We start from the raw sequence: 23,062 nt of genomic DNA on the forward strand, positions 1-23,062 counted from the left end.
ACCCCTAAGTTTACGGTGGACTGTCCCTCTAAAATATATGCTGATTACCCTTTTTTGGCTTGACAATTTTTTTTTACCTGTGTCCAATACAAAATTTTAGGTTGACCCCCTAATTATTTTTGGGGCTTCCGCCGCCAATGTTTATACGTGCGTTTTTAGAAAAAGTATCATACGGTACCGTATGCAAATTTTGAAATATTCCTGTAATATCTTGAAGCTTTTTCCATTATCATTAGAGCTAATTTTCAAGCTCTCTTCGCTCACTCGCAGCTGTTTAGAAAGCCTCCGTACGCCAAGTCTCGCCCCTCAAATAGAGTCAAAATTTTGCTTAGAATTTATAGATAGAAAGCACGAATGTGTGTGAGTCGAGCATGCAACTTAGCCAGAGGACCAACGGTTTGGGGACCTCTCCTCTAAAGTCTAAATCACGGTCACAATGGCTTTTTATTGTCAGCAGCACAGCTACGAAACAGAGGTGAGTAAATTATTCAATCATGAGTACATATCATGTATTATTTGGCCTATTATTTTATGTATTACAGTCATTATAGGTAATTATTTACGGAAATATGGAACAATATCTTAGGCCTACTTTCAATCAGTTCTGTGCATGGCTGGACCCGAGAGTTCCCCGGTCCACTCTTCGTGGCTACCCGGTCGTTTCCCTGGGCTGTTGCTGAGCACTGTGGCGCGTGGATTAAGGGGGGGGGGGGGGTAGGGCCTAGGCCCTAATCTGTTGGCCATGATGATAAAGCAGATACTTGACTGCAAATTTGATATTTGAACAAATTATCTTTCACTAATTTGTGGTTAGTATTCTTATTAAGATCTTTACCATGATTCATGGTAAAGATCTTAATGAAGAAAATATCACAAAACTCACCACCTGCTGTCATGCCATGGCTGTGTTTTCCAAACATGCCAAACATTGACTTCATTTCGCCACCTGAGTGATGTATGGGTCCTAAACTAAAAAAGCTACAAACTCGATTTATCATGCACAGAAATAGTATTTCTTGTGTCTCAATTTCTATAATATGTGCAGGTATAGCACTTAGCAGTATTAGCAGTGTCTCGGCCATGAAGCAGAGGCTTGACTGGTATGGCAGTGTATACTATTGCCGGACACCTTTATTTCAGTGCTTTAAAAATGACAACTAGAGGAAATACAATCAAGAAAAATTATCACTTGCTATTCCAAATATTCTGAAAATTATGAATATGACAAAATTATTTTATATTTTCCAACCGTTTTCTTTGCACCGCACTTGCCGCATACCCTTCGCGAAAAACAATTATTTTCGTGCGTGACAAATTACATCATAATTCCGGACGCGCGCCGGATGGGTAAAAATATTCTTGATTATATTGATGTAAGAAAGAATTGCGTGTGATTTTTTCATGATATATCATATCATGAGTAAATTCTAAGTTTTTGTTTGCTTTCTTATGTCGATTCTGAACAGATCTTTGTAATAAATTTGTGTTTGCTAACCAATTTCATTTTTATCGCGCGTTCGATATGGCACTTTCCAGTATTAATGCTCGTTCATATCGTGACCCCCCTCAGTCATCAAGTTCGATCGATGCGCTGTCGATCGTCGACGACTCTCTAGATCTATCACGGTAAACCTCGCGCAAGGCCGGACTACCGAGTACCTTGAGAACTAGCCGTCGACGATCTGAGCGATGGAGCGGACGAGATTAAAATTCGGCAAATAATTAAGCCCGTATTTCCATCAGAAAATAGATCAATTGGGATCAATAATGCAAAACTATGTTATAAGATATTTTAAGCGTTTTCTGTCATTTTGGAGAAAAATAAGGTAAAAGTCACTTGTTCACTGCTACCATCTGGCCTGTGGAGAATCTACAGGTAGGACTATGGTATGCCAATGCTGTATAGAGCACACACTTTAAAAAATCATTAAAATATCACTTTTGTGACCAAAATTACTAATTTCCATACAGTTGCAATTTATTTATCATTAGTAATGTGGGAATAATTTTTGTATTCACCAGAGCGCTCAAAAACTTGAATTTTGGGCATATTTTTGTATACGCCCTCTATTGGTGGAAAGTAATATGGCAAGAAAATTTTCATTTTTTTATCTCTATTTTTAATTAAGAATAAATGATATAAAGAATCAAATTTAAATAAGAGCCAAGCAGTATGAATTAACAGATCTAATGGAAACTGTCAGTGTAAAAAAATCAAGCATTTGCCCCAAAGAAAAAGAGAAAATAAGCCAAACATTGCCACCCTTATTTTGTCACACATGGAGATATAACTGAGAACAAGGTTATATTATAACCTTCTTCATTGAATGAGTGGTAAAAGTTGGATTTTTTGCCTTGTTTTTGCAATCTTGTTCTTTGAATTGATCTGTGAAATTGATCTGCGGAAGTCTTACGGAACGAAATTGATTTCATACGCAGTAATATGCGCGTCCGGAAATATGATAGTGTCCGGTAATACAATACGTGCCTATACTGGTAACTGCTGCAACTGGGCCGAAATTAGTCTGTAACAACCTTGTGCAAGGCGCTTGTGGGTCGCCTAGCCATTCCAGAACGAAAAGCCCTGAGCCCGATCCAAAGGCCCCTTTGGAAATCTTCATCTGTAAGCTTCATTCCAATCTCCACCAACAAAAACTGTTACAAGTATTCGTTCATCCCAAGAACCATCCCAGACTGGAACTCCCTCACACCCCCAACCATTTGAAATAAAATAAAAATTCATCTCCTCTCCACGCCATCAACATCTGCGCACTTCATGCCCGGTTGGTTCCCATTGTGGGGCATACGTTGGGCAATTTACCCATATTGGGCCATAAGAACAAGAAGGAAAATATGAAAATTAAAGCAAATACAGCTCCAAAAACTTCCCCCAATTTGCTGGTTTTCTCTGCATGCATTTACTATTTAGTGATTTATTGCAGCCTCTGTCAGTGTGTATAAAAATTGAATAGGAATCGTTTTTCACACTACAGTCACAGTTCCACACACAAACCACACATTTTGTAATCATTTTTCCTCAGCTCACGACTAAAGTAGTATCATGCAAGCAGGCACAGATGAAATTGGAGGTCAATGGACGTAAGCAGAATGTGAAAGGATTTGAACTAATTTTGGAAGACACTGTTCTTTTTCCAGAAGGAGGGGGCCAGGTAATTTTTGTTGTTTTGTCATTATTCACTTAGTGTAGCATGTTGTGGAGACTTGACAGTTAGTGTAAGAAGAAATAAGTTAAATGCCTCAGCTAATTTGCAAAAAAGAGAACTATATAGAGAGAATTCAAACAATTTCCCTCTCACGGGTTATTTCCATTTACTGTCTTCCCGATTACTGACCCCCCTTTTCCCCCATTCACTTTTGTACACGTAGTGATTATTCATTAGTGTCTCTAATATATTTTTTACCTGTTTAATTTTTTTTTAGATCAATGAATTACCTATTTAATTTTATTTCTTTCTTTGTTTTCTTTCAATATTCTTAAACAGCCTGATGACAGAGGAACTGTAAGTTAAATTCAAATTAGTTTGATGTGGGTGGGGTGGCTGGTGAGGGGGGAGGGGGTAAGAAATAATTTTCAATACAACCAGCTGTCAAAAGGCTTCATCTCCATGGTAAAGTGTACTGTTGTGAATTTATCAACTTTTTTAATGAGTTATTTGCTTAAAATCAGATAGGTTAAAAGGAATTATAACTCACAGTGTATCTTTTGCCACAGAGCCATATGCGTTTAGGATGGTATTGATACAAATACCCTTTCACAAAATGATCAGAAATATGATGACTTTTGGCTTTCAAAACAAAGTAAGTTAATTTGGTCGTGTTTAAAAAAAGGGATTGGTTGGTAATTAAATGATATGGTAGTGTGTTCATTTCTTGGCAAATATGTGATATGAAAGTTTCAAGAGTAGTGAAAAATAATCATTAAATAAGATCACATATCAAATTATCTTGATGACTTGATTGGCCATTTCAGTTTAGTTTTTAAGTACAAGTTTTTGTGTTATTACAGAGCCCTGACATTAGCTCTATTCCATTTTCTGTCTGTAGATAAATGATGCAGAAGTTCTCAGAATAACAAGGAGGGGTGCAGATGCCATTCATTTTGTGACATCATCTTTTGATCCGGGGTCAGAGGTTAAACAAACTGTTGATTGGCAGAGGAGATTCGATCACATGCAACAACACTCTGGTATGTCAGAAACACTTTCTTGACCAGATTGTGATTTTGTATCAACTACTACTAGGTCAATATGTATAAAGCTTCTTCATGACTGCACAAAATACAAATTATGAAACCTAACATTCTGCATTAAAGTCAAGTCTGAAATTAAAAGACAGTATGGTCAACTTTGCTGCAGTATATTTAAAAGATGATAACATAAAAATTCCTTACTATATTCAAGTCAAGTAATAGAAGTTGAAAGTGCCCTGTAACACAATGCTTAGCGATTGATCGTTGGGCAGATTTTTATGATTGATTGTATATATTAATGTGTAGGATCAATTGCAAATACCATCCCCATGATCTATCAGAAAGCTCTATGTTACGGGGTAAAGATGTTAATCACTTTTCTCTTTTTCTCTCTTGGCTGTCAGGGTTGTCAAGGATGGAACATTTTTGGAAGTGTTATATGATTTTTTTTCTCTCACATCCATCTTAAACAAAATATTTGTGTCAGAAGAAATTTATTGTAGAACACTTTCCTTTTTTTTATAATAATGCAGGCCAGCATCTTGTCACTGCGATCGCCGACAATACATATGGATGGAAAACAACATCATGGTGAGTCTGTAGATTTATGAACTTATTGACAGAGATACTTGGTGTGATAATACCTTTTGGAGTTGTCATACCTCTCAAAACAGTTTCACCGCTCATGTTCAATCCAAATATTATCTTCTACAGATGTACTTTCATAAAACTTACCAGATGCAATGTTGTAAAACCAGAGTATTATGTGATGATGCCAAATGTAATAGGCAGAAGACTAAAAAAATGTAGTGTGTGAGCCTGCCCTTCATTTGTTGATGGGATCCTTAATAGAGAAGTATAAGAAGAAGGCAGAAATCTTGTAGCAAACCGACACCTGGTATATTTCACCCAATTCCAATTCAGTAGCAATCATGAAATAGTAATGTAATTAATTGATTGAATATTGAAATATCTTAAATGTAATATAATTTAATTTTCCCTCTTCCTTTCCTCCTCTTTTTTTATTATTTTCAAAATTATATTTCGGGTAAAAAAAAATCAGTTTTAATGGGATTTTTCCCACAGTGGGGAATTTGCTGAATTTTGGTTGCTATTTCTTTCATTTTAAGCACTTTTTTTGTGCAACCAGCAATTATATGGTAAATGCAAATGTCATTCTACTGTAGATTGATGAAGCACTATATAAAGCCAATTATGATTATTCTTATGTAGATCATTAATTTTCTAGATATTTTTTGTTTTGTATTATTTCTGTTAGATCTTGGGGTGACTCTAGATAACTTCATAAGGTTTCACCCCAATGCATATCATTCAGGGATGATTTGGGATTCGTAAACAAATTTTCAGCATTATTCCTATGTGTTTAAGATCGCATGCTCGAGCTGTAATGAAAATCTTAAGTCAGAAAAAATCGGAACCATTGGGATTCGAACCTACCATCTGCTTTCCGGGCAGCGACTTAACCACCAGGCTATTTTGGTTCACAGCTTAATCATGATGAACTGGAATTCAAATACCATCGATCCTCTTCTTTCTGACTCATTAATATGCAAATGCAGTCTGCCGTTGACAATAGATAAAGAGGCTTTAAAGCGACCTTTTATTTACAAATCACAGGGAAATCAAGGCTAATCTCAGAAAAAGAAGGGATTCAATTTTGTCACTCTGGCTGCATGCCTATGGTGTTATGTAATAGACGCCGGCATGTCTGGGAGGTCTACAGGAGAGGGTAGCAATAGTCTAACCAAACAGAAGTAAACTGCATGTTTTCACTTTGAAACATGTCACTTCACAGAGGTTATTTATTTTGGTTTACAATCAAGAGACCTGCTAAAATTCGTGCTGTCCGAACTTTTATCGCATTAGTCCGACGGGCGCTCATAACAGTCAGATTATATTATGCAAGTCAATTGGCCTTTTGCAAATTTCGTATTGATTCAATTTCCCCATGATTTGTCAGTGGCTGGGCCCTTTAATAGGATGAAATTATAATATGTTTATATTGATGATTTGGGATGTTATAAGGGCTACATTGCCCGTCACCCTCGTGTACTTCCTATTCTGATTATCTGTATTTATATTAACTTTGTGTGTGTGTTGCTTTCATAGGGATCTTGGAAGAGAGAAGTCTTTTATTGAATTGGACACACCCAAGATATCCCAAGAACAACTTATACAGCTTGAGAAAGATGTCAACGAGGCAATCAGAAAATGTATTCCAATGACCCCGAGATTGGTTGAACTTGGTTCCAAAGAGTTGCAAGAGGTGATGTCTAAAGAATTCCTAAAGGTCAAATCAACCCCAGGAAAATGTTGATTTAATCAATAATGGTAAATCAAGCAAGCACAGCACCAGCATTTTTATCAAAATTGGATGTGAAATACGAAAGTTTAAACATTTTACAGTTTTGCTTATTTTTTGTTTTATATGCAAAACTACTATTTTGCTGGGGTGGACTTGTCCTTTAGGATGGTTTCTGTGTTTAATGCTAGACAAAAGTTTTGGTATACTTCATTAGGGTCAAGTATATTGAACATGCTCATATTTAAATATTACAATGATGTTGTGACTGGTATATCATTTCTTAATTGCATCATTCTTAGTGAAAATTGGCGTGTACGTTACAAATCTACGAAACTGGAAGATAAAATTCTTCCAAAAAATCTCATAATTATGCTAATTTATATATTTCTTTATTTTCGGACTTTCTGTTTTTTATTGTTTGTTCAATGGAAATTGTCTTAAATTTATTCTGACCATAAACAAGATTAATCGCTTGAGATTAATCAATAATAGTTACAATAATACATTTATGAATTCTGGCCTTTTAACAATGTTCATTCTAATAGTATACAAATTCTGTTTTTAGAGCAAATTTGGGGTCTGACATGCACAGTACAAAATGTTGAGTAATTTAGAAATCATGTAGCTGGAGGTCTCAAAAGTTGCACAAGACTCGAAAGGAAAATTAATTACTTGGCGCGGCACCAGCTTTTTAGCTCATCCAGCCCGAAGGGCAAAATGAGCTTATGCTGTGGTGTGGCGTCTGTCGTCCACAATTTCAAAATGCTTCTTCTTTGCCATTTCAAGTCCCGTGGTGTGGCATCCGTTGTCCACAATTTCAAAATGCTTCTTTGCCATTTCAAGTCCCGTGGTGTGGCATCCGTTGTCCGTGATTTCAAAATGCTTCTTCGCCATTTCAAGTCCGATTTCAATTCTGTTTGCTTTATATGATAGCAGTAGGTGGGAGATTCCAAATTTCTACACAGAATTTTGAAACTCATTAGATATTCTAATGTATGCGTATTTTTCAAAATTCACAAAAATGCTTCCTCTTCTTTATTTGTTGACTGATTTTGAATTCTTTGCATCCAGCTGAAATTAAAATTGTGTTAAATTTTGTTGCGAGATGCCAGATGAGCTCCACATCATTGATGTGCTAGTTAGCATTACAGATTCATCACAAAAAATGTTGATGGGAGGGGCTGGATCACCCCCCCCCCCCCCCCCATCTTATTAGGGTTAAATAGATGTTCAATTGTTCTTTTGTGTTTTTAAGATGGCAACTATGTTGTCATTTGAGATGTTTGTTGAACTTTGTTTTGCGACCACTATCTTGTTTCAGGTCCGTACGCGTGGATTACCTGATGACCATGTAGGTCTAGTTAGGATCGTGGAGATTGAAGGCATAGAGGCAAACATGTGCTGTGGAACTCATGTTTCTAATCTTAGTCACCTACAGGTAAAAACACCAGGCCTGCATTCAATCAACTATTTTCAACCCTAGAAACATAGTTTTTCAAGACTTACAGGTCACACCATGATTGCATTTTGATCATTTTTCTTAATCTAACAAGAAAAAAAGCCTTTCTAAAAGCATACTTGGAGTGCTAGATGCATCTTGTTCAAACTTGATTACTTGAAATGGATATTAGATCAACTGTTGTAGTAAGAGCTATGATTTCCAACTGCTTTTGAATACATTCATATTGTTTTAATCTCTGCCAGATATGCCTCAAGTCAGGTCCATATTCCTCTGATAAAGCTTTATGCAGGCGGCTCTGGATTTCTGACTGTATTCATTAACAAAGTCATTAGTGAACCTATTAGATTTAGACAAATAAATCTTCAAAATCGGAAATCCTGAAATAAATAAAATGTTTTATTTGATCAAATAGGCTATCAAGCTCCTTGGTGCTGAGAAGGGGAAGAAAGGGAAGACAAATCTCTACTTTCTAGCCGGTAATAGGGTCCTCTCCTACCTTGGCAAATGCTACAGCAACGAGAAGGCCCTCAACTTATCTCTCAAGTAGGTAGTGGAACACCTTTTCTGCCAAGTCTGGAATAAAATCTTAAGTTTTATAATGCAAATATTTTACAACATTTATATAGTGCTTAATTTCTACTTTCTAATTTCTAGTTTCTACTTTCTAATTTCTAGTTTCTACTTTCTAAGCACTGCCTAATGTTACCCAGGCTTTAGCAAGGCTACTCTGACCAGTCGCTTAAACATTTAAGGAATCATTGATCGATTGGTGATGATTTTTACCTGATTGCTAAGAAAGCGTGAATGCTTGTAAGCAAGCAACCAGAGGACTGACGGCTTAAGGTCCTCTCCGAAGGACCTGATACTGAGGATTAATGCCTTACCAAAGGGCACTAGCGCACCAAGTGGGAATCGAACCCGGGTCACCGGAATACGAATCCCCCACTCTACCGACTGAGCTATCACACCTCCTAGTAACTAGGTACTTGTGCACTCCCCCTGATAATGGCAAATGAAGATTTGACTTGCCAGAGGTTGTGAGTGCTGTGGTGGGATTTGAACCGAGTGCCGTGTGGTTCAAAGTCCACACACTTATCCACTGACCCATGCACTTCTATAATGACTAAAGTTAAGGAAACGTGCAACTCAAGTTTTTCTGTTGAAGAATGCAAATTTTTCTCTTGCATTATTTGAAACATAACTTTACATGTTGGGACCTCATACATTTTGTAGCTTAGACGAAATTCATTTTTAACGTTATGTGGTTCTCTACTTTACCAAAGATATCACTCACTCGTTAGCACAAAGATAATGTCTTAAAGTAACATTCGTTTAGTAATAAAGTAATTAATTAAACTTAAAAAATGCATGGAATTATTGATCAGGAAAAAAAAGTTATCTTAAAAATTGCTAGAATTATTTACTTTGTAATCCCTATCATGTTTACTGTGGAAGAAAGAAAAACCTAAATGTTTCTAAGTTGATCAATTTTAGCCTGTAATTCATTAATAATTAGCATTATCTATATTTTAGATGTGGCCCTGATGAGCACATCCAACAAGTTGACAAAATACAGAAGTCATTGAAGTCGGCGAACAAGGTAATTAATTTTTGAAAAATTATTTAAAATTTGTTAAAATTCAGTCAAATTTTTGCCACAAAAGTTCTAATGTGATTGGCAAATTGTGTAATTCAATATACCCAAATATAAACATATGTTTAATTGTTATACTCTGTAATGTAATAGTTTTGATTGATTTAGAGTCATTTTACAAAGGAATGACACCAAAGGATTGACCAACTTTAACCCTGGGTTTAACATTATGCCCTATGCCCTAAACCTATCATAAATCGCTACTGCAACCTTAACCCTATATCTTAAAAGCCTGGAGCAATTGTCGCCGGAGTAGATATTGTGTCACCCACTTGGGGGAAATGTTCAATCTGACATTTAGACATAACACCTCCATGAAACTTGCTTCTTTTGATCAGACATCACTAACCCTACTGAGGGAGCTTGCTGTGCTAGAAGCCAGGCATTACAAACTCAATCCTAACCGGGATCCATTATTATCCATCCATCGCAAAGAGGGCGATGCAGAATACATGATCATTGTGGCCAATGAAGTAGGACCCGAGGTGAGTAAATGATCATTATTTATGTGACCTGGGACCCGTTTCATAAAGATGTTCGTAAGTTAAGAGCGACTTTAAGAACGACTGGTGATCCTTTCTTACGCGCTAAACCATCTCCAATGAATATACCATTTACCACAGGAGAGGATCACCAGTCGTTCTTAAAGTCGCTCTTAACTTACGAACAGCTTTATGAAACACCTACCAGGGGGTGTTTTACAGAGATTTTAGGTATGACTTAGAGTCACACTTAAATGTCTAGATGCTCGCGGTATAAAAGACATAACCATATTGGTCAGATCATGCCAAGAGAATGCGCACCACTGGGTATTGATCAATAATATTACACATTGCATAACATGTAGGGCATTCAAGTAAAAAAAAATCTTAAATCTCTGTGAAACACCCCCACCCAGGTGTGTGTTTCACAAGTGATTGTAAAGTTATGTGCGACTGGAACATGTTCTTAGGTGCTCCGTCATCTGAACAGGGATATATCATATATCACAAGAAATGATCACCAGTCTTGTAAAAGTCATTCCTAACTTTCGAACAGCTTTATGAAACACCCACCAGTGCCTGGGGGCCATTTTATAAAGCTTTTCGTAAGTTAAGAGCAACTGTAAGTACGAATGGTGATCCTTCTTACGCACTCAACCATTGCCAATGAATATACCATAAGAAAGGATCACCAGTTCTTAAAGTCGCTCTTAACGTACGAACAGCTTTATGAAACACCCACCTGGCAATACAAGGTTTGCAATGAATTGCAAAAGTGCAATGTCCATTCAATGGTTTCGAGCTCATTGATGTATGCACAAATTAAATGGTAATACACAAAGCTTTGCAATTAAATGCAAAATTGCAGTGTCCAGTCGAGTTCATTGTTGTAATTGCATATTGTTCAACATACAAATGTTATGTAAAGTGCTTTGAAGCAATGTTATTTTGTAAGAGCGCTATATAAATGAACATATATTATTATTATTATACCCAAATCAACCAATTAGAATCATTTGAAATATGTTATTGATCATAAATTGATGTGTTAAGGGGCCTTCGCCTTTTGTTTCACAAGCTATTTATTCTGTCTGAATCACTCTGTATATTTAATATTTTGGGATGTGATTTGCCTTGTGTTTAGAATAAATGTGAGGTTCGTGATTGGTGTTAGTGTGTAGGTTTGATGTTAGGTTTTCTGTTTGATTTCTTAAGCAGATATTAAACAAGAGGGGGGTGTTTCATACAGTTGTTCGTAAGTTAAGAGGGACTGGTGATCCTTTCTTATGCGCCAAACCGTCGCCAATGAACCTTTTGTTGTATACCATTTACTACAAGATGTTACCAGTCATTCTTAAAGTCGCTTTTTACTTACAATCATCTACATGAAACCAAATGGTTATCCAGTATTTATATAAAAAAATTGTGCAGCGGAGTGGTCACTGAAAATGTTGAGGGTGGGGTTGTATTAACCACCCCCCCATCTGTTTTATGTTTAATGTACTTACTAGTATTTCCATTTTTCTTTGTTTCCTTGTGCCGGTACTCTAGAATGCACTGATGTTGCTCTCAACTGGTGAGGAAAATGGAGCTGGTCTCTTTTTAGTTGCTGGACCAACAGATGTAGTTGAAGAGGCAGGGCCCAGGTAAAGAGAGACTTTAAATTTCATTTCACCTCCATTAGAATATATGATGGTAATAATAATAATAATAATTATCATACTTGCTTATGTAGTGCCTCATACCTCTTAATCAGAAGTCTCTAAGTGCTCTTCAATAAACAAATTATTTTTAATCCTTTCCCAACCATTTCCCTCCCCCCTCCTAAACAAATTAAAACAATTCAGTGATAGGTTGAAACAACACCCGGCTTTCCTGTGAACATTTCATGAGCTAAATGATCCTTTTGTGAATTTTTTTTTTTCATGGGGGATTAAAGTATTTGAGTTCAATTATATCAAAATAGTATGTTATTAAATGGGGTATATAGTTGCCAAATCATAGATATGAGGATAGCTTAGTTCTCTTTATTGTAATAATCTTAAAAGTGAGCTACCTACAGTAGACTCTGCATAAGTTGACCTTCCATAAGTCAAATAATTACCTAACTCTAAGCATCCTTTCAGTATACAGATAACGAATAGGCATGCCTCGGTAGTCAGTGAAAATATAAACAATCGATTTTCCTTATAAATGGTAATCTATGAAAATCAGAAAGAATTATTGAAAGCGAAAAGCAAAATCCCTCAACACGCACCTAGTCATTTAGCCTGCATTTACAAAGCCCAAGGCATTTAATCATAATTTTTATAGTGATGTCACCTTGTTTCTGACCGAGCAACATTCATTTTGGATGATATGTGTGCAACGGTACAAATGTTTAACATTCAGCCTCCTATCCTAACTGCATGCATACAACAAGCTAAATAGCAGGGCGCGACAAACCCGCTTGCCCGATTGCCCGGGGCAAGTGAAAATGACGTGCGGGCAAGCACCTCTCAAAGTCAATTGCCCGATCGGGCAAGTGGTTGTTGCGTCTTTTTATTCTGTACCGTACCTCGTTTTTCCACAAATCATCCAAAATCCACACTCAAAATCATGAATAAGCCTTAAAAAATAGGAGTAGCGCCGTTTCAAATTCCGAAATTGCGTTATTTTTTCTGTACCACGTATTTCCATACATGGTACGGTGTGGTACCAGGTATGAAAAAAATCAACGCAATGGCGGGAAACAGTTGAATGTAGTATAGGGGTCCATTATGACTACCACCATGTGCAATTTCTAATGCACATTTTCCACCTTCCGATATCACAATTCTGTGATAAAATAATTAGAACTACACAGGAAATAAATCACAGAGTCTAGTAACTTCGCATTGGTGAGTTGTCATGTCATTCGGCTTTGCTTTTCAAAACGGCCTATTAACATCCAAAATAACTTGCCGTATTTGTTAATTATAACTTAAAATTAATTTTTTTTCCTTTTTGAGGGGATGAGGTAAATATCAGACAATAAATCATCAAACAAAGCTCCATCTATTTTACAAGGCCGCGGGAGGCTCACACACGGGCGCATACTAGCTAGCCAGTCTGAGCTCTGTCTCTCTGCCAGAGCTCTGGGGGACAATTCGCTCAGTAAAGGCCACAATGATGGTGATTTTCTGTTTCAGACAGAGTTTACATTTCGGGTATATTATTCAAAACTTCCAATAAAGTTTGATGATTTCTTCATTGTCATGTATATTTAAGTTATTAATGAATACATTCTCACCAAATTTAGACTCCCCCATAGAGAAATGCAATTTTCGTAGAAGTCTGCGTTTTCAAAGAACTTTAGGAAAAGTTAGGGTATGTGGGCCTTTATTACACGGCCGAGTACAGGTTATTGTACTGGAATAGGCGAAGTAGAAATTAGATATTGAATTCATTTATATCAAAGTTCAACTCAAAGTCACACCCACACAAACACACGCGCGCACACACACACACACACACCCAAGATTCTAAGCATAGTGAAAAAAATACTTAAAAATCATACAATATTAAACAATGTTACTAATAATTCATTAATAAGTGAACAGGTATTATTTAAAAAATTGGGCAAGCAGTTTTTTCTATCGGGCAAGCAAATTTTTTCATCACTTGCCCAACAGGGCAAGTGACGAAAATTTTTTTTGTAGAGGCCTGAATAGGGGTTGTACTTTCCCAAACGTGTCTTATCTACATCTTTTAAGTCAAATTTTGCCTAAATTGAACAGATTTCTGGGGTCATCGTCAGCTGTAGATATTTCATTTAATATATTTTTTGTCTTTTTGATATTTCTGCAGAGTTGCATCATTACTTGAAGGGAAGGGAGCATGTAAGAATGGTCGTTACCAGGGTAAGGCAACCAAGCTATCCAAGAGATCAGAAGCAGAAGAGCTTCTAAGAGAATTCACACACAAACTTAACTTAAACAGTTGAGAGAGAGAAGATAGAGAGAGAGAGAGGAAGAAACATGAATGGAAGAGTGTGAGTCAGGGTGTGAACATGTGTGTGTGTGTGTGTGTGTGTGAGAGAGAGAGAGAGAGAGAAGAGTAGAGAAGAAAAAGACAGAGGGTGTGAGGCAATTGAGCATATTTCCATAGTCTTCAAGCAAAGACTCTAATTCAATTATTGAAGATATTCAAATAGCTATTCTCATATGGCGCGTTGCAAGAAACTTGCGATCAATTTCAAGTCTATTTTCATTACCGAAATCAAGCATATGCCGCACAAGTAGTTGCAAATTTGCGATTGATTGCTAATCTGCTCCATGAAACAAGGAGTGTAATCTGATTTGCTAAAGTTAAAAGTGATCAATCAACTGTAAAATTGTAACAAATATTTGCAATTGATTGCAAATATTTTCTTTCAACACCCCTGTAGTTGGGTAAGTGCAGCCTCTAATTTAGTTATTGGTGATATTCAAATAGCTATTCTCACTGTCTGTAATCTCAGCCTCTAATTCAGTTATTGGTGATAGTCAAATACCTATTTCCATAGTCTTCTAGCACAGACTCTATTTCAATTATTGGTGATATTCAAATAGCTATTCTCATAGTCTGCATGCTCAGACCCTTATTCAAATATGCCACGTGTAACTTTGCCTAAATCAAATCATTTGGGTTCACAGAACTCTCTGCTCCACTTATAAGAAAGTTGACTTAGGAGTGGTATTTAGTACATCTTTTGTATAATCTGGTCTAATAAACTGCTTCAAACTTATGCACGTTTATTTGTATTACTACTTGTGGTAGATCTGTATGCTGATAAGTGGAAAGTATATATATGCCTTGATATATTCTACTCCTTTCACAATATATACATATTTTAATCAAGTTAAAAGATTTTATATGAAGTCCAGTACTCAGTGCATTATAGAATATACTTATCTTGTCTCCACTAGCCTATTTGATAATATTGAAGAACAGCAAGGACAATATTAAGCATTCATGGTACTTTGTGAAACTCTATACTGATCATTCCTCGGTTGGTTTTTAAGTCCTATTGTATTCAAATATTGTTTTATATATCTTAATATATGAAGTTTTTTTTTATCTCATCATACATGTCCATCATATCATCATCATGGTCTTCAAGATTGTCATTTTAAAGAGACTGTTTTATGTTGATTATGTAACAAATCCTGATCATGTTTTTTTGCAAACTGAATATCAACAAATTTTCCAATTGTAATTTACTGTTGCATGAAAATCATTCTACTTTCTCACATTTTACCTACTTGCAATATTAAGAAAATAAGAATATAAGTTCTTCTTGAGAGCAAGTGATCAATTGATGCAATACCCATGTCTTCTAAGAACATGAATGTAGGACTGTGCCTTATTGTGTAGCTTAGAGACATCATTCCGATGTGTTAAGCGCTATATATAAATGTGGAATATTATTATCAATAAAACTTGTACTATTAAAAGGGGAAGAATCATGTGGTGGGCGGACTTGCCCCTGGGGCAGATTAGCCCCGCTCTCCCCTACTCTCTTCAAAATCATGCACATATTATTTTTTCCCCCTCTGGCGATGCAATTTTCCATTGGATAGGCATAAATTTTAAAATGCAATAAAATTATCAACTTGTATTTGGTAAATAAAACATACCTATTATGAACATTTTCTTGTGTTGTGCATCTCTAAGTCATGTTACTTCCATTTGTCAACGATTCGGTGAACGGGGAAGTGTGTCATGAAGGAAATGGTGATTTTCTCTGACTAAATTATCTGAGCCAATGAGATTCAAGGATTTCAGCAGCGTATTACAGTTGTCAATGAATGTCATTGACTTTTTGTTTCGTGAAATACTCCCCATATAATGCATTCAAATGTTCAGATACTCTTTTACAAAACGTACTACCCATTATTCTATGCATTGTTACGACGTTCATGTCGATAAGAATGTGCAATTAGTAGAGGAGTATCAATATTTGATTGTGCTACTGTTTTGGGTGAGTTTGTGTGAATCTTTGAATGTGAGGGGAACTACAATACTGAACGATTAACTAATTTGTTACTATGATACATGTACATAGTTGATTTTTGTTATTTGACCAAGATGGGTTTGAAAGGAGAACTTTATTTTTCTTACACCCTTCTGCCGAAATGAAACTGACAAATAGTCTTGATGTTTTGTTTTCATATACTTCAGATAATGATGGACATGGTGAAGGCGACAGTGATTGTAATGATGGTGGCGGTGATGATGATGATGATGGTGGTGATGATGGTGATGATGATGATGATAATGATGGTGATGAGGATGATGAGGGTGATGATGGTGATGAAGAAGGTGGTGGTGATGATGAAGATGGTGATGATGACGACAAGGATGAGGAGGATGATGATGATGATGAGGGTGATGAAGGTGGTGGTGGTGGTGATGATGACAAGGATGAGGAGGATGATGGTGATGGTGAGGATTATGGTAATCACGATAACGATAAGGATGGTGATATTGAATATTAGGGTAATGAAGATAGTGGTGGGAATGGTGATGACGGTTATGTTGATATGGTTGATGTCATTAAAGGGGTTATGATGTCGACGGCTATTATGATTATGATAATATTGAAATGATTAGCTGGATGAAGGTGGAGATTATGATGGTGATTGTAATACGAGTATGGTCATTGGAATGGTGATAACATGAAACGCATGAATTGATGATTTTACTTGATGGTGGCAAGGATGATGATAAAGCAGTATGCCTGGATGACATTTTTAACTTGATGGTAACTCAAATCACTGCCGTTCAGATTGAGGCCTGTGGGCACCCCCCCCCCAAAAAAAAAAGTTCTACAACCGAGACAAGGGAAAAATAAAATAAAAGATATAATGTAAAATCTGATATCATTTCCTGTATATTATGATAAAACCTATCACAAAATTTTATTCTAGGGGTCACGTGCTTCTCTCTCGCTCACTTCAATTTTTTTAACCCAATATGCCACTGATTTTTTGCCACAATTTTCCTAATTTTATCGAGTTGGAATTCCACGTAACCGCTCAAATTTGTTATCATGCAGTTGTATAAGATGTAAAAATAGTGGGTGATGATGATGGTGGTATGGCTGATAGAAGTTTGGTTGTTTTCAAAGTTGGCAGGGAGGCAAATCGAGTAAACAGGGGAAGTAAGGATGGATCACGGCAAGATAATTTAAAAAATATATATACAGAATTATATTTTACATTAAGTCTACATATTGTCTGTATACGCAAAAAATCATCATGTATGGCTGTACACTTTATCTGTTAATTCCCAGTTTATAGATTTTATATCATTTTCTGTTGGAAGTTTAAACGAATGTCGAATGGTAGAGGGGTCCAAGAGAAAACACGCCCCGCCCCCCGCCCCACTCCTCCTGGTCCAGGGCTCTACTCAAATTGAGAGCACTTCATTGTGCACTGCTAATATGAATGTGGAAATGTATGTGAAAGAAAATTGAAATTTATCAGGAAATAAATTACGGAATTCGAAAACACTCGCCTATTCAGATCGAACGAAGACCGAGCGGATGATGTATTCGTCCCTTAAAGTATTCCATTCTCGCGGAATAGTAAAAGATCACATTAATGAACATGCTTGTTAGAACTAGAATTAACAAATCCCTTGGATATCAACGAGATTTTTAAAATGTCTTTTATATTTCAGCTGAAAACGCATTGTTGATTTAAAGTCAATAGTTTCGGTTTTCGCATCATATACAATCATACCAACCTGGTCAGATTTCTCGAATGTTTTATCAAAGCACTAGGAGGCTTTATTGCTTAAACTAAAACCGTGGTGAGTATTTAGTTGATACTCATAATGTAAAGAATTCATTTTTGAATACAGCTTTGAAGAAGTCTGAGCATAAATGGTAAAAAATGTATGAATTATTCACAGTGGCGTACCGTGGGTCACGGTATTGGGGGGCACCAGCAAAAAATTCAAGTCACTTAGGGAGCGCACGAAGCGCGCTCAGTCGCCAGGTATACTGACCTGATAGAGACATTTTAAGGACATGCAGTGCCATTAAACGGATATGTTTATCACTGATTAAAATACGAGCGCGAAGCGCGAGCTGAAAATTTTTGATATTCAGACCTAAAAAGGGACATTATAAGCAATTTTTTTGTAATCATGATACGTACTTGTCTCGCTTAACAAACAATGCGAGCGCGAAGCGTGAGCTGAAATTTTTGCATATATTGACCCCAAACAGGGATCCATTTAGAGTATACATATCTCAACATAGTCATCTTATGCTAGTGCCATCCTTTGTTGATTTTGTTAGAATTACATCTAAACACATTAAGCACTTTTTGTAGTCATTGTAATCATGATAATCATACGCATCTCACTAATCAAAATATTGCGAGCGCGAAGCGCGAGCTGAAAATTTAGGAATTCAGACCTGAAGAAGGGCCCTCTAAGGCTTGTTTGTAGGAATTCACTAAGACCGTACATACTAATTAGGAATCCATTAAGAGTATCTCACAATAGTCATATAATGCGAGTGCCAAGCGCTTTCTGATTTTGTTATAATTACATCTAAACACATGAAGCACATTTTGTTGTCATAGTCATACGCATCTCACTAATCAAATACAGCAAATTCAGGAAATTCAGACCTGAAGAGGGCATACTAAGGCCTGTTTGCAGGAATTCACTAAGACCGTACGTATTTTACTAACAAAATGATGCGAGCGCGAAGCGCGAGCTGAAATTTTTTTAAATATTGAGATCAGAAAAATTGACATTTTAAGGACTGATTTTAGGAAATCATGAAGAACAGACATCTCACCAATCAACTAATGTGAACGTTAGCACGTTAAGACCTTAAAATAGGGCAATCACTTTAAGTGGTCATGAAAAAGAAGCAACTGCCACTACATAAAACAATAATAACTCGAATTGCGAGGAAATATATTTGGCGTACAGTATATTGATTTGAAAACGGAAGGTTTTAGTACAACAGTATTATATATCTCGTTAAACAGTCTATCCGAGCACCAGGAACAATAAAGACATAGACTCTGAGCAAATAATGTTTCAAAAAGTGATGAAAAAATGCTTCTTATGTAATATAACATAATATAATATAACATTATAATGAACAATAATTTCTTCTTTCACCACTACGTTTCTCTTCCTTTCTCCTTATTTTCCTCCTTTTCCCCGGTTTTTTTTTTTGGCCAGCCGATGGGGGGGCACGTGCCCCCCATGCCCCCGTATCGCCACTGACTATTCAGTCTGAGCAGAGAGGAAAAGAATTCACCACCAAAGCTTATCTATCACAGTACTGAACAACATTTCTTGACACTTAATATTCAAGAACTTTGTTTCCGTCTTGCAAAATAAAGTTGATCAACCATGAAACAAAAAAGCAAGTTTCGAGCTTTCTTTAATTTAATTACTCCTTTTGCATAACGATCAACGCACCCGTTTGTATCATCATCATCATCATCATTATGATCATCATCATCATATCATCATCATCATCATATCATCATCATCATAATCATCATTATTTTTGGGAGGGCTAATCGGGAATACTGATACACTTTCTGCCACCCCTAATTCCCGAGTCCGCCCCTATATTTTGTGATACGACCAGAAACCAAAGAATACTATGAGTACATCAGTACAAACTAATTAATTTGACGTTTGTCAACTCGAAGTTTCAACTGCTTTCAACTAGTAATAACTGGTTCCATGCAGTTGGTATACAATATAGAAATATCTGTAAATGATAAAATAGACGGAGCATGCGTGGTTTTACAATATAATGGTAAAATGCCAATCTCTTTTACAATTGTTTAGTGGCAGAAGGACCTTTGCCATCCTTCTTAGCTGGGGTGTTCTGGCATGAATAAAAGGCGGTAATGCGCGTATTCGATAGAAATGAAGTTATTTGCTATACTAATTTCGAATAAAGAAAGAATTTAGTGGTCGTTTAACCCGTCCTCCCATCCGATTTAACTGAATTAATAATGTTTCAGATTGGAGTTCACAGAGAGAGGGAGAGAGAGACCTTTCTTATCAAAGAAAGATTAAACATTCCTTTAAGGCTATTAGCAATTGGTAATGTCAACTGAATTACCATAATTATTTCATTCTCCCCATCTTGACCCCATCCTTTTTTGGGGTAAAATTTTGATTACATGAATACGTTACAAACAAATCGCGAGAATATTAATGGCATTTTTACAAACTGATTTTAAACAGGAGTGCTTACATTGGGTTTACAACAAAAATTTGGGGCTTGGGCTCTAGGCCCCAAAAGTTCGATGACTCCCCCCAAAAAAAATATCTAAAAAGGGAAAAAGTATGAGAAAAACGGAAAGGAAATGGTGAAAAATGATATTATGTGCTGAATATTATGTCAAAATCAATAACAAACTTAGATTCCATTTAAAATGCAAAGATTTTCGTTCACTCATGACTTTCCTAAAAATACACCCCTCAAATTTTTTGGCACATTGCGCCAGCACTCTAAAGATTCTTTTATTTTTCTTGCGCCTTTGGTTGAGAAACGTTTATGTAAATTATAAAAGCATGGCCCCCCAAAAACTTAATGAGTGAATGAACCGAACGAATAAATTTCCAAGCTGAATAATATAAACATGATTTTGTACAGAACAGGTGTATTTTAGTACAATGGTTTTGCAAAAAATCAAATGAGACTAGGTATCGTTTAGCCATGCAGCTTGCACGTTAAGGCGCAGTTCCAAGGAAAATATGCCTTCCATTTTCTGGCAAATGCCTCCCCTTTTTGAAGCATCAACTTCTTTTGCGCTTGCGCTAGATCAAGTTGCGAAGCAAGTGGGTTTTTAGGGATCGAAAACATTTGTCTGTTCATTCTTTATTTATTTCGTCGCCTTTCTTTTTTCTCCCTCTCTTTCTGTCATTCCTCAAGATCATTATTTCTTTCTTTCCTTCTCCTTTCTTTGTTTGGTTTTTATCTACCCGTCATTCCTTATTTTCTTTTCTTTCTTTTCTAATTTCTTACTTTCTTTCCATTTTCTTTTTCCCGTTTTTGTGTCTTTCTGTCCTTTATTTAATTTTTTGTTGCTTCTCAGAAAATCCGTATGAAATACCCATGAATTATGTGCAACCTCATTCCTGTATGCCTGGATTTACCCCTAACCTTAAGTTTCTTCTTCATTGTCATTCCAATTCAACTCTTCATAGGCCAGTGGGTTCCTTTTTACAATATGCTAATTGCGTCGATCTTTGACACAAAAACCTTTCGTCGAAAGAAATGCTCTTCCATTTCGAAGCGGACCAACAATCTCTGACAAGAACATTTGCATATCGCAGGAAGTTCAGGATGGCTCCTTTAAAAAGGTGCAACTGGGTAATCCTCATCAAAATACCACAAGATCATCAACCAAGCAACAGCTTACTCGAAGCCGAGTTGGTTTCTTCAAGACAACACTTATATTTTCCACATACTACTAAAAGCTACATGATACCGCTGTTCCGTCCCGGTGTTTTGATTCTATACAGACAACACTTTCGGGCGGCAACGAGTTCGAACTTGGCGCCAAGCTTGTTCGTGCAGAGAGTCAGCGAGAGGCATCTAAATCATGAGTTTGTTATCGGTAAGTTGTGTTTTTCTGCATACTTTAAAAAAAGTAAAGTGAAATGTGGGTCTTAATAATTCCATTTAATTTATAAAAGCCAAGGAATCCTTGAATCGACTTTTACCAACAGGATCACGATTGGATGTTAAACACACTGCCACAGTACTAGAGCCTAACTTTATTGGGAAGGAATTATTGCACTCCACAAAATTCAGATCAACATGAGCAAGACGTTCTCTGACACCATATGGGATTGATATATCGCCTCATTCATAAAAAAATACTGAAACAGTTGCTTTCCATTTCCGTATCGAAATACATAAAAAGTGTCAATAATTAACAAATAACATAAAGGTTACAATAATCGACAGAGGCGCCATGCGATGCACGTTGTGGCGTTTGTTTTGGTTCTATTTTGAATGACATTTGGCACGTGATCACTCTCTCGTTCTCTCTTGATATCGCTCCACCACCTTCCCCCTCCCTCTCTTCGCTCTATTCCTTTCCTGCCCCTTTCCTTTACCTACCTGTTCCTTTCCCGTTCTCGATCTATATCTCATTTTTTTACTCACTGCCCCTCTTCAGTTGCTAAAACTAAATCTATATTACCGGTCGCCTTAAAGGACAAGTCCACCCAAAAAAAAGTTGATTAGAATAAAAAGAGAAAAACCCAACAATCAACACTAAATCTTTCATCAAAACCGGATGTAAAATAAGAAAGTTATGACATTTTAAACTTTCGCTTAATTTCACAAAACAGTAATCTGCACATCCTGGTCGGTATGCAAACTGGCAGACTGATGACGTCACCCACTCACTATTTCTTTTGTATTTTATTATATGAAATATGAAATATTCTAATTTTCTCCTCCTTGTCAGGTGAAACAAAGTTTTATTTCTCCCTGCATGTGGATTTACCATTATTTTAACAGTTTATGGTTAAATTCAGTTGGTCCTTATTGCCAAATCTGTAAAAATGGGAATATTGTATTATTCAAACAATAAAAAACAAAAGAAATCGTGAGTGATGGACATCATCGACTCTCTCATTTGCCTATCGCCGAGTTGTGCATATAACTGTTTTGTGAAAAATAAGCTAAACTTATGTCATAACTTTCTCATTTTACATCTGATTTCGATGAAATTTCTCTATCGATTCAATTCAACAATTTTTGTGGGGGTGGACTTGACCTTTACTAAAACAAAGAAATAGTGATTTGCAACCCGACCAGGATATGCATGTAACTGCTTTCATTAATTTTTCAGTGTCATGTTTGTTGCATTTTCCCCTTTTTATTCAAACCAATATTTTGTTGGGGTAG

General features: G+C 36.4%; 1 protein-coding gene across 1 annotated transcript; it reads left to right on the forward strand.

The window, feature by feature from the left end:
* Positions 1-391: 391 nt before the first annotated feature.
* Positions 392-14,364, forward strand: LOC121411619 (alanyl-tRNA editing protein Aarsd1-B-like). Its single transcript, XM_041604429.1, has 12 exons — positions 392-475; positions 3,042-3,170; positions 3,504-3,521; positions 4,066-4,207; positions 4,744-4,801; positions 6,341-6,497; positions 7,858-7,974; positions 8,411-8,541; positions 9,532-9,598; positions 9,991-10,137; positions 11,686-11,780; positions 13,963-14,364. The coding sequence occupies exons 1-12, from the start codon at positions 437-439 to the stop codon at positions 14,096-14,098; spliced, it is 1,236 nt and encodes a 411-aa protein (XP_041460363.1). The 5' UTR covers positions 392-436; the 3' UTR covers positions 14,099-14,364.
* Positions 14,365-23,062: the final 8,698 nt, after the last annotated feature.

The sequence above is a fragment of the Lytechinus variegatus genome, chromosome 3, assembly GCF_018143015.1.
Source record: "Lytechinus variegatus isolate NC3 chromosome 3, Lvar_3.0, whole genome shotgun sequence".
Lineage (NCBI taxonomy): Eukaryota > Metazoa > Echinodermata > Echinoidea > Temnopleuroida > Toxopneustidae > Lytechinus > Lytechinus variegatus.

Bases quoted from the DNA above. Each gene is read 5' to 3' on its own strand.
- LOC121411619 (XM_041604429.1), top strand. From the start codon at position 437: ATGGCTTTTTATTGTCAGCAGCACAGCTACGAAACAGAG. The intron at 6,498-7,857 runs GTGATGTCTAAA...ATCTTGTTTCAG, and splicing joins GTTCCAAAGAGTTGCAAGAG to GTCCGTACGCGTGGATTACC. The intron at 10,138-11,685 runs GTGAGTAAATGA...CCGGTACTCTAG, and splicing joins CCAATGAAGTAGGACCCGAG to AATGCACTGATGTTGCTCTC.